Source organism: Haliaeetus leucocephalus, unplaced genomic scaffold (genome assembly GCF_000737465.1).
Source record: "Haliaeetus leucocephalus isolate CR32 unplaced genomic scaffold, Haliaeetus_leucocephalus-4.0 Scaffold973, whole genome shotgun sequence".
NCBI lineage: Eukaryota > Metazoa > Chordata > Aves > Accipitriformes > Accipitridae > Haliaeetus > Haliaeetus leucocephalus.
Genome location: NW_010973409.1, coordinates 364,309 through 376,583, shown reverse-complemented (window position 1 = coordinate 376,583; position 12,275 = coordinate 364,309). Strand labels below are relative to the sequence as shown.

The 12,275-nt window shown below is 38.7% G+C and overlaps 1 protein-coding gene across 2 annotated transcripts in view; it reads right to left on the bottom strand.

Moving 5' to 3' along the window:
• Positions 1-12,275, bottom strand: part of GADL1 (glutamate decarboxylase-like 1) — a 72,663-nt gene that overhangs the window by 42,100 nt on the left and 18,288 nt on the right. For both annotated transcript variants that reach the window (XM_010584319.1, XM_010584318.1), the window contains 3 exons: positions 9,261-9,325; positions 8,927-9,008; positions 1,561-1,760 (listed from right to left, as the gene is read on the bottom strand). In XM_010584319.1, the coding sequence (XP_010582621.1) occupies positions 1,561-1,760; positions 8,927-9,008; positions 9,261-9,325 (347 nt within the window). The remainder of the gene's footprint in view (positions 1-1,560; positions 1,761-8,926; positions 9,009-9,260; positions 9,326-12,275) is intronic.

Sequence of the window (12,275 nt, the reverse complement as noted above, 5' to 3'; positions counted from 1 at the left end):
CCCAAGGTAGCAATGCAGCTACTGTAAAGAATATACTTCATCACATAATGACCAAGAATTAAATTTCTTCTTAAAAAAAAAAAAAAAAAAAAAGAAAAAAAAAAAAAGGACAACCCAGTCACTCCTTGGGAGCGCTACCAGCTGAATCCTAACATTCAAAGAAAATATCGATCCCAGAAAGGTCATTAATCACTACACTCTGTCAAATGACCTTGCCCAGTGACCTTGATAAGGCTCAATTCTCCTACTGATAGTGGAATGAATTACTTAGTCTGTAGAGACACAGAACAGTACAATGCTTTGGAAAAAAACCAAGGTGCAATTTAACAAGAAGATATTAAGGAACACTTAACCACCCAAACAATGAATGGCTTTAAAGAAATAAAATAGAGAAAAAAGCCACAGCTCATTTGGGCTTTTCTGGTTTTGCTTCTTTCTTTTTATTCCTTTCTCATCTACTCTGGGTTTAGGTCATGGGTATTTTTACCTTTTCTTTAAGTGACTTCATTAAAGTGAGACTATTCCTTTAATTGTCACTGGAGTAAAGATTCAATTCTTTTCAACTTGGTAGTCCATATCAAAAATAAAATGGCAATATGATATGGGTGACTTTTTCAATATTAATGATTTGACATATGGTAGCATATAGCTAGCCCACGAACTGGTGAAGATTTCATTGGGGTTTATCTTGTATAAATTCTGAACAAATATGATACTTCAGGTGAATTGTTTTTAATGGGCCATTATCTGATAGAAGAAATAATATTGAAATAAGATGACAAAGCAACCTGTGTATGGAAGTTTCTTCCCAGAAACTGAGACATCACCATCACTTTAGAAACAACTTCTAGCAAGAATTTTGCAGAATTCACTTCTGAACCTCCGTTCTGCAAGACCAAAAACTTAGTAAAATTGAACAGGGCAGGCAAGGGGAAGATCGCAAGCAAAAGGTGCTTCAGTCCCTAACAGAACACACTGTAAGCATTAAGAACTTCAGCAAATTTGTGGAGAAAAAACAAGCAGTATCTCAGAACAATATGCCTTAATAAACCTCTACTACATCCTAACATTAACAGAGTGTCCTCATACAAATTTCCCCACATCAGCTTTCTGCGTTTCCTCAGTCATGAGGAATGAAGTGAAGAGAAGAATGGTTAATTCACTTCTTGCTAGACACAGCTCAAGAGCGTGGCACATAAGGCTCCTTTTACAGTAACACCAGAACACAGTTATCAATTAGAAAAAGGTGTATTGGCAAACCTGTCCTAAGTCTGGTTCAGATAACACAAATGTTAAACAACATAGATTGATAGTCGAATTTGTACTTCTATGTTTACCAACACCTATGCTTATTGCTAAAAGTAATAGTTACTACTAAATATTGTAGCAAATGTAATAACACTAATTATTATTGCTATTAGTTTCTCCTATTATACACAAACAAAAGGAGAGGGGGAAAAAAAGTAACAATGTGGTCTGTTCCAGGATACGGAGTATCAGCAGTGTCAACATTTCAATCAATTAAACAGACTAGACATATTCAAAATTGTGAGGCAGTACCTAGCCAAAGCCAGTGCCCTGTTTACTCTCTCCTCAAGGCCTGTGGTTCCCAAGGCTTTCCACATCAGCCAGAATTTGAAGGCATCCGGACGCCTGCTGCACTGAATGGACTTGTCACCAGTGTCATAGCTGACATCGTAGAACTTGTCCTGCTGGAACAAGTATGCAGCCTTGGCAGAGTAACACTTCTTCAGGAGGCCCTATTAGAAACACAACAGAGACTTAGATTGCTGATTAGGATTTTCAAACCTTTTTATCTTCACAAGCCAAAGTCTTTTTTTCCTGTCTGTACCAACTGCTTAGTAAAACAGAACTGAATGTGCAGGAAACTATCCAAAGTTTATGGTGTAGTTTAAGAACCCTGGATGAACCTGAACCCAGTGAAGTCAGCACTGACAACAAGGAAACTTCTTTTTATTATTATTTTCTTCATTAATGTCACTGAAGAGTTGCAGGTTGAAGAGGAATTCCGACTCAGATCTCACAAAACCATGGGATTGGGTGGGTGCCACAGAAACAGTTGCCCGAAGACATACATAGGTGGTGGGAAAGAGGGAAGAGAAAGGAGAAGCTTATGTCCACTGCTCCAGTCCATAGATTAGAAGAACAGCCCCTAAGCAGCTTTCTACATGTCCACAAATGGCTCAATCTATTCCTTCTCTGTCAAACAAAGAACTTTATAAATGGCACAGTTAGTTGTAGGTAGGGAAGATTTTTAGCCCCAAGAAATAAATGTTTAGCCCTCACCAGAAAACGGTCACTGAGGATCTAGCATAGGCTATCTAACTGTTTGAGTGGAAACACCACAAGGAGACTAGTACAACTTCAATTTTTGTCTCTTTTCACAGTTCAGATAATTTTAACATTTGAAAATAAGCCTCAGAAAAGGTACTTTAGCATACCCTAATTAAGGTTTGTTAATGAAATTATTTTTATTCAACAATCTCCAGTCTCCAACTTCTGAGAAGCTGTCTTGGCAGAGATGAGCAGCAGAAAACAGACAAAGATAAATGAGTAACATGACAAGTTCCAGCAAATAACAAAGCTGGGAAACAGAAAGGAGGCTGTCATAGGTTTAAAGGTGCAAGGGAAGAGAACAGGCATAGGACTGGCCATTGGCTGAAGAAAGAAATATCAAAGTATACTCTGTAATTCTATGAAGTAGAGAGAAGGGCTGGCAGAAAGCAGGTTACAAGAGCAGAGATGAGGGTGGCCCTACAAGGAGTCCAGGAGACAGAAAATTGTAAATTTGTCAGTGATATTAAAAGTGGGTAAGAGAAATAAACCACAGTCTATAAGATAATACCAGAATAGAAATTCAGATGAGGTTAAAAACATGGCTACAGCATCTAATTCAGACCTGCAAACATGTATGTAAGTGACAGTTGAACCAGAAGTCTTCCATGCAGAACAGACCAAGGAACAGAAGTGGACAGCATGACAGAAGTTGCTAAACAGTATCTCAAAGAGCACAATTCATTTTCCAATTCAACACCACTCTTCAGTTTGAACGAACTGAAAAAGCATTTCACATTTCATCCTTTTCTCTGCATCTGCTGCAAGTCTGATTTTAAAATGGCAGACAGTGTCTGACTTCACTCTTAATCAAAGTGTCATATTCCTGTAACAGAGGTACAATTCTTGATCTACATTACAATACACTACTGATAACTTTGGAACTGGCAATAAAATAGAGACTAAAAGGTCAAGACAAAAAAATCCAAAGGAGAAATAATCCACTGGCATATACAAAATAAGTCTCCCTCTCTCCTAGCCTTTTCAGTTCCCTCCATCAATACTAAAACCAAAACAAACAAAAAAACCAGCCTGCACACCTATTCATAGATCACAAAAGGAGAACACAACTAAAGGTTTCTCCACAACTTCTGTAGGGGTTTGCCAATCCCACTGTAATACCACTGGTTTGCAAAAAGGACAGCAAATTCAGTCTGAACTCTTTAGCCACAGGATCAGCACATTCAGCCTCGTGAAAAGAGTTTATGTGACACCTTGGGGAAAAAAAGGGGCAGCAGCTGCTCTCCCTCTGCAGTGATATTGTGCTGCTGCAGCACACGGTAGCCATAGCTGAAAAGCCAATGCTGGGTGCAGTTTTTTGCCATAAGATACTCACATCTGCTTTCCAACCTTCTCAGGAAAAGAAAGGCAAGAAGCTCACATTAGAAACCGAAGAAAAGTCAAGCACTGAAGCATACACCCTTTACAGTTTCTCTACAGCTCTTTGTTCTCTGGCTAGCAACTGTGCAACAGGAACAGGAGTCTGTTTGTCAAGCCATTGTGCCCTACTCATTTAGATCTCCATACCTTGATTTTCAGGGGAAATACAAGTTTACTAGACATGGTATTTAAAAAAAAAAAAAAAAAGGCAGCAACATCTACGGATTTAAGTTCATTGCTTTGTCTCTTACTGACTTTAAAATTCTGCAGTGTTTCTGCAGTGAGAGTATAGCAGGGTTGATCAATGTAGGACTATCTTCTGCCTTATCAGAATGTAGTACAGCTGCACAATAGAGGACATCACAGGATATTAGTTCCCCTCATGCCTGTTGTCTGAGAAAATAACTTTTGTTTGTCACAAGAAACCTAAACTCAGTTGGTAATATTACAGAAAGACTGACAAGTTCACCTAAGATCACAGTACAGCTGCAGAGTTTCATAGTTTAAAAACAAATGCTCTAGAGTGAAAATATAACAAGAACAAATAGTTCAATACCTCTGAGTGAACTCATGTTCCTAGGAACATATTACATGTAAAAAAAATAAATGTGGGTACTGTCCTACTCTCCTGGTACACCTGAAGCTGACAAGACATGCTGGCTTGATGATCCTTTTTCATCTGCTTATCTTACTAATAATGCAACATGCTCAAGAAATCCTGCTGAAGATACTGCCTGCTGTCAATCTCCAGAGGCAAGTACAGTGACATCCTCCAGCACATCACTAGAGCAGACAGGAAAAGAAAAAAAACATGCTTTGTGAGAAAGAAAGAAAGAAACATGCCAGACCAATGCAAGAAGCAGGGTGAACCAGAAAGAGAAGGGAAGAGAAAGGGAATGTTGCAGAATAGAGTTTGGGCAGGGAAGACAACAGAAGAGGAAAAAAAATCCAAGATAAATGTTACGCTCAAGAAAGCAGTTACTACTGCTGAAGACAAAGTCATCTCAGTTTTCCTAGTCAAATGATAGAAAAAAAGAAAAAAGGAAAAAAGTATGCTTTCTAACTCAACATTCTCAGTCCCAAGAAGACCCCAACAGTTTTCCACACAGTAACTAAGCTGCTTCATCTGTTCAGAAGAATTGCAAAAATTTCATTAGAACTGCCCCATTTGACAAGTTTGAGATTCTTTCTTCAGCATCTTTTATCTTTCTACCCTTTGTACAGAGACTAATGGTAGTGCTCTGCCTTATACTGGGGCTGTTAAAGTTTGGAAAATGGAAATACTATTTTTATGGAGGCTACAGTCCACTACAAAGTTTGAAATAGCCTTTGGTTTTGATGAAGCTGCAATGTGTTCTAATTAATGGCAAATAAATGAATAATTATTGATACTGAAATCAAGTTAAAGAGCTCCAGTTTCATAATTCAAGATATTTTTCTCATTGAACACACTTATCTACAGCAAGCCTTCTGTTGTCTTTCCATTTCCATTGCTAGTTAAAAGTGAATTTCAATTTCATTAACAAAACAGCTTTTTCCCCCAAAACAAACATCTTCCTAATTTGCCTCATCTGAAGCAATAAGGATGCTTTTTGAAGGCATACTTTTGAAAGGCATATTTGAAAATTCTCAAAAGCAGTGCAGTGCAAAAAGCCATCCCTGTAATACATCTCAAGAAGTGAGGAAGAGCTCTCAGTTGTACTAAGCCCACACAGAAAGCAATGGGAATAGAGTATTTGCTGCAACTGCCCTGGAAAGGAATCAGCGAAGTAGACACCTTTGTGATACTGCTAATTATGAGGAAGAGATGACACTGTAGATGGCTACTATGATCACCTCAATCAATTCTATTCTGTGCTAAACTGGGATTTCATTAGCTACATTCTTTGAGACTTTATTTTTAACTAATAAGTGAAAATTCTGCTCATTACCTAGAATTGATTGCTAATTACCTAACCTAGTGCTACACTCCAACAAGTCACAGAACTTCAGCATTGGTGATAAACGTTAGTTCTCTATTTATGGTGATAATATTCACATTTATATGGATTATAGCAAGGACAAATTAGAGTAGCTCTGTTGCCTTAAGGGTGTATGTAGAACCCAAGACTGATTCATAGCATTTTAAGAACACGTAAGAACAAAAGTTAACACTCATGTTTTGAGAATATCAGTCCATCTAGCTTTGTGTTTAAACAGTCACTGCAATTCACGCCACAGGAATACAAGTGTTTTCTGAGTAAGTCTATCTTATTATAGAAGTGATGAAATTTACCCAGGGCATGGCAGTGAAAAAGGGATAGCTGTGCATTTCCCGAGTGCTTTAAGCACTGAGGAACTGCTGTCATTGATCTGAGCTTTTACAGAGGATTAACCAATCTCTCTTTCCCTTTGGTGAAAACACTTCTCCCTTCTAAGCAAGTCAAACATTTGTTTCTCTTTTCACTCTCTATCTTCTTTGGAAATCATTCCAATTTTGTTTCACTAAGGCTGGAAGATAGTCTTTTACCAGCATTTCACTGCAGTTTATCTTTTTTTTTTTTTTTTTCCAATCTGTATAGGAAAATATTTAAGTACAATGTTTCATTCTAATAATCTAGCTGCAATGTCTTAAGCCTATTAACAGTGCTAAACCACATAGCTTTATTGATGCTATGTGGCAAAAAACCCAACACAAATCAAACAAAGCCAGTCACTATTACTTTTGCTAATGAGAAATTAGGGCATTACAATTACATCAGAAATGTGATTATTCCTTCTAAAGATTATCTTTTCATACATAAAGTAAAATACAAAGCTTGGGCTTGTTGAACTATCTATACTTTTGAAAAAAAAAAAAAGAAAAGAGAGAGAGAAAGAAAAACTGAAGGGGATTATTTGTCCACTTATAATCACCTAACACTAATCCTGAGGTAGTCCACAGTTTCCAAATGGACGTCAAAGCGAATGGGAAGACAGGCTAACAAAACTTCCTTAATCAGTCCTTCAAAGGGAACTAGGGCTTGATTCATAAATGGGACTTAACATCTATGTTTAACATTTTTCTGCTTTTATTTCTTGCAGAATTCACCACTTCAGAAACTACCTGAGGTTCCTCGAACATTCACTAGCAAAGCAATGTGTGCCAAACTCCTCCAGCTCCCACTGATGCATCCTAACCACAGTATGAAGGAATAATTATGTTCGCATATAAATATGTGCTTCATCTGCAGCCATAGGCATTTACGTAATTTAGGAGCAGTGGAACAAGCTCCTAAGTGAGAAACCAATACATGTACTCTTCCCTCCTCTTACTGGTGTGAAAATACCATTTTTAGTGGGAAACTGGATTCAGCTGCCTGTTCTGCGAAAGGATCAAAGCAAAGCCTTTCTTCCAAAGTGTCTTAAATATGCATTTGATCTTTTTTTCTTAAGGATGTATATTCCAACACTTTCAAAAAGCTGATAAGGAACTACTCAAATTTGTATGCGTGTCTGTCTGCATATAAAGACTGCACTGGCACATACACAAAACATTTAAGTGCCAATTTTCCAGGAATTCAACAGAGTAAAATGCCCTCTCCTCCCCATGCAGAGAAATCTTCTACTTTCCAGAAGACCTCTAACAGTACAACAGGATCTGATTGTATGATCAGTAATACTTGTGTTTTCACCCCTCAATGGCCTAGGATTCAGCTCTACAGGTACTTCCAGGACAACACTGCCTAGCTGTGATTTAGAAGTGGAATACAATTGCTCTACCAGACATTACACTCCAAGGAAGGAGAATACAGAAAGGCTGCCAGAGACCTGCAGTTGGAACAGTGTTTGTAAAGCTACTATAAATGCCAGGGACGCTAGAATATTTCATTCCTCTCCATTTCTTTCCTCTTTCTTCCTGAGAAATTTCCACTATGCAGCCCAAGTAGTCTAATCATTACCTGAGGCTATATCTATGTACTGGGCCTAATTAGTTAAAAATATAGCACTGAATTCTTCCCAAGCCTGCAACTAAGACACCACATTAATCTTAGTCAATAACTTCATTCTGCTTGTTTTTCATCCTGGAATAAAGATAAAGTGATGGATGGGTAGTCCTGGAGTCTAATCCTCTTTAATCCCACAGACTCTAGTTGAAGGAAATGAGGAAGCACACTTCTCCTTGCTGTCCTGCCATGACTCACCCCTGGCTTCGAGCAATGAGCTCCAAGAGAGCACTGATTAGCGTCTATGCTCTTTGGTCCTCATCAGTTCTTACTACCAGAAGTTAGTAACCAATTACATGGATAGCTAACCACTAGCAGCTGAAAAGAAACTATCAGCTCTTTTGACAGAGATTTATAAAAGTGATTTACAAACCCTGGCCACAAAACAGTGATGCAAACCTCAGGGGGCTCCATATCTTCAAGATGTTCAGTCATTCGTAACTATGAAGTATAAGCTAAAACTCACCCATGATGGTGGACAATGGGCATAAGTTTTAGCAGGGCTGAGTTTGAAATGGGGCTTGAAATAATTGCCCTCTTACTGGCTTCTTTATTAAGATAGAAGACTTCCATAAAGATATAAGCAGGGACTTCTACCACATTGCAGACTCATCTCACTTTTGTGCCACTTGAGGTCAGAGCTCTGTTGTTTGCTTGCTAGACCTTTTAATTAGTCATGGCTTTTGGTAAGCCTAAATCACCCTGGTGATGAGGAAGAACTAGTAGAGTGAGGAAAGAAGGCTCACCACCTTTACCTGCATATGCTCCAGCTCCTATCCCTCTCCTTTCCCACCCTGGAGCACCCATGTAAGGGGATGCAAAGAGGAGCTCTGCCTCCTTCAAACAGAGATGCAGTACTGCTGCAGTCCCAATGAATCACAGCTATTCTGAGGACTTTGATGAGCTCGGTGTTAAAGTGCTGCAGACCTAGGTGACAAAATACTCAATTCTGAATGCAAATCATGTACAGAAGTTAACTAGCAAGGGCACCAGCTGCAAAATTTGGCCACTGGTGAGTACAGCAACTTGGATCAGTTTGACCCTGCTCTCTTATTCACCCTTTATTAATTTTGTGGTGAAATTCAAAATAATATAATTCAGCCTTGGCACTGCAGTGTAGTAAAACTGACTTGCAGTTGTTTTCTAATTATTTCCACCTCCATATTACAGCAATGACAGCCTACTGCATTAAAAAAAAAAAAAAAAAAAAAGACAGAAGGACTTACAGAGTTGTCTTTCACCAGAAGAGCACAGCACTGGATTCCTGCCAACAGCATTTTATGGGGATTCCAGGCGACAGAATCAGCCCTGCAAAATTTATAAATGGAGAAAGGGAGGCAGAAATTGCACATATAGTCATGGGTACTAGAGAATCAAAAATGGCCAAATGCAATCTAAGCGGACAAATCAGATTTTCCATTTCACCCCCCTAGTTTCAGAAATCTCTCCAGCTAATAGTAATATGTATTTTTGGAAAATGCAGGTCTCATGGAAGCCAACAGGCCCTATGACCTCCATCTCAGTCCCTGCTAAGTGTGCCCATGAACTAAACTGACTTACCTGTGGATGCCGTGAAGAAGTCTGCAATGCTTCCTCGATATCAAAGCCGACCCACCCCAAGAAGCCTGTTGGAAAATTTATAGAGCCAAGACAATATTATTTGTAAAAAGTTCTTTTGATAATGCTTCAACTAATAATTTCTGAAGATGTTTTATCTCATTTAAAACTTAAGTTTACTACATAGTCAGTGGGCTAAATTTTGCCTTTAGTATCATCTACTGAAATAAAGATGGCAGCCTGGGGTTGTGCCTAAAGTAGAGGAGCTGATGGTTTGTGCCACTATGTCAGCCACAAACTACGCTGTCCCTTCTGTGTAAGCAAGGGCATGAACTGAAGTGTCCTTGCATAACCAGATCCATTCCTAATACTGAATCAGAGGTGCTTCCTTTCCCCCAGCCTAAACCTAAGCAGTGAGAGCAGAAAGCCCCATTTTGCATACCTTCTTCCTGCTAGCCTTTTCCTTTGAGACATTCACAAGGGAAACAGTAGAGAACGATAATATCTGCCAATTGCAAAGTTCATGCTCAGATTTTCCACTGAGTTTGGATATGAAAAGTGAAGTCCATGAGTAGGCAAGAGCAGCATTTCTGTTACCAGCAATCCAACTGACATTAAAATGGAGTAAGACTCACCACATCTCCCTCAGGGAGATAACCTCTAACCTAGGGTGGACCTTTGTGGAATCCTGCTCAAAATTTTCTCCCCTTTCAGCAGTGAACCACTGGAAACTGCTCTCTGGGTATGATTTTGCCAGGTTTTCACTCACTACCACAGCTGCAGCTTGGCAAGTTTCTCTGGCTTTCCGATGAGATATTGCAAAGACACAATGAAGTTAACTGCTTCTCCTCCAACCATGAGACTACAGAATGCAGGCAGATTGATCAAACTAGGTTGACATTTTGTTTATGACAAGTCCAGCTAAGAGCAATGCAGGGTAGCTCAAAACAAAGATTATCACCTGCGTCCCATGCAATGTAATTGGTAAGTAGGTATGAGAAAGTTACTGTGTTTCATATGCAACAAACCACTTAGAGCTGAACGATGGGAATCACATTGTTCACAGTGTCATTAAACTAACTACCTAAGCACAGGCTAATAGGTCAAACCTGATTTTCTGTACTGGTCTAGCCATAGGAAAAAAAGTCAAAGGACCAGCAGGGAAGAAACTCTTGTACATAGTATTTAAAGCTACATTAATATAATACATGACATATATAAGTGCTGGAGCTTGAGTGCATATTGATGATGCAAAACAAGTCATTAAGAAAGGCATCATAATGTATGATAGAATGCAATAAGCAACTGGAATGTGTGTATGAATGCTGTAACGTGCACAAAATAAGCCTGGTTATAGTCTCTGCACTTAGGCTGTTGAATGGCTTGACTGCTGAGACAGTTTGGGCTTACTGGTATTATCTTCTTAAAACAACTTTTTCCTTAACTCACTTTTCCTCTTTAGGTTTGTCTCCATGTGAGAGCTTATCTACTACTCCTGACTTCATTGAAATTTATCTTCCTGAAGCCCACTGATTTTATGCTGATGTTCTCCCTTTTGCCCTTCCTAAGAATCATAAGCTTTATCATCTCATATTCAATGAAAAGAGTCTCCCTAAGGCAAACATATCAATCTTCAGGATCAGAAAATATTCTGAAATGAGATACATAAGTGTAAATCTGGAAATAACACCACTGACATTCATATAAGATATTCTTATAAACAGCTCGAGACCATTTTCAGTAGATAATCTTGATTCCCAACAATGATACACGAAAAGTCCTAAATTAAACAGAACTTTCCCTGTTTTTTAATCTTTGTTTTAATTGTACTGTACATTTTTTTTCCTCCAAAGTTACAGCAGGCTCAAATACCAGTACTTACTTGCTATAACTCAGACTGCATAATGTGTAAATCATTCAACAAGAAGCCGGGCCTTTCAGAGGAATGGAGATCCTCAGATTTCAAAAATATGATATTCCTGCCTATAAAGCTAGAAAGGAAGCAGGCTTGCTTAAAAACAAACAAAAAACCCCAGCTCTTCACTATGTTTCTCATACACTCTTTCTGAATGGCAAACGCCTAGTCCCACTGTACCTTTTCACATATTCTAGCAAACCTATTTCTAATGGTGCTGTGAGTGAAAAAAGGTCACATTACGAATTACAGTCTGCTCATTTTACAGTAGCACATTTGTATATATGTGTTTGCCTAATGTCTCTTACGTGGAAAGTTTTCAGTCTTTTCCCCATACCCTGTTCTCATATAAATATAGCTAGAAACTTTAAACAAAAAAATAAAGAAACAGCCATCCACTCAACTCTTCATAGAGGGTGAAAGGAAAGATGGAAGAAATACTGATAGAACTCCTGAGAACCACTCAGAGGTTCATAACACGAATCACATCTTAACAGAACAATTGGTCTTCCAGACTATAAACCCAATTTATTACTGGACATTTGTCCTTCTACTTGGAATCAATTAACATCTGACAACAACAGTCACTCTTCAAACAGAAAATTAACTTTAAGATATTCACTGGCATTTTTACCTTAGTTTAACATGAGGCAAAACTGGAAGAAGTTAATTCTTTACAAAACACTATCAACCGCCTATGAAGTATATAGTTCAGAATATGGCCCAGGCTCATCCCACCCGATTTTAGTTATTCAGCTACAGGGAGTCTGTCAGGAAACCACTCATTGTCCTCCTACAGACACTGGAGATGGCTCCAGCCATGTCTATTCAATTCACCTAAGATCCAACACAGATTCTGAATACATCCCTCTTTCCACCAACTATACGCAGACACGCAAGAGACTAGCACCTAAAGTGAATGCTGCACTTCTGCTGAAAATCTGCTGGGTCATTCTCACCAGCACACAGCCATGAGGAAGCTTTGCAGGCACTTTAAATACTAGGGCTAAATTCTGCATCTTTGCCTCCAAGTCAATAAAAAAAACCTCTTTTGACTCACACATACAGCAACTTTATTTATTAATGTCTGTGAGACATTTAGT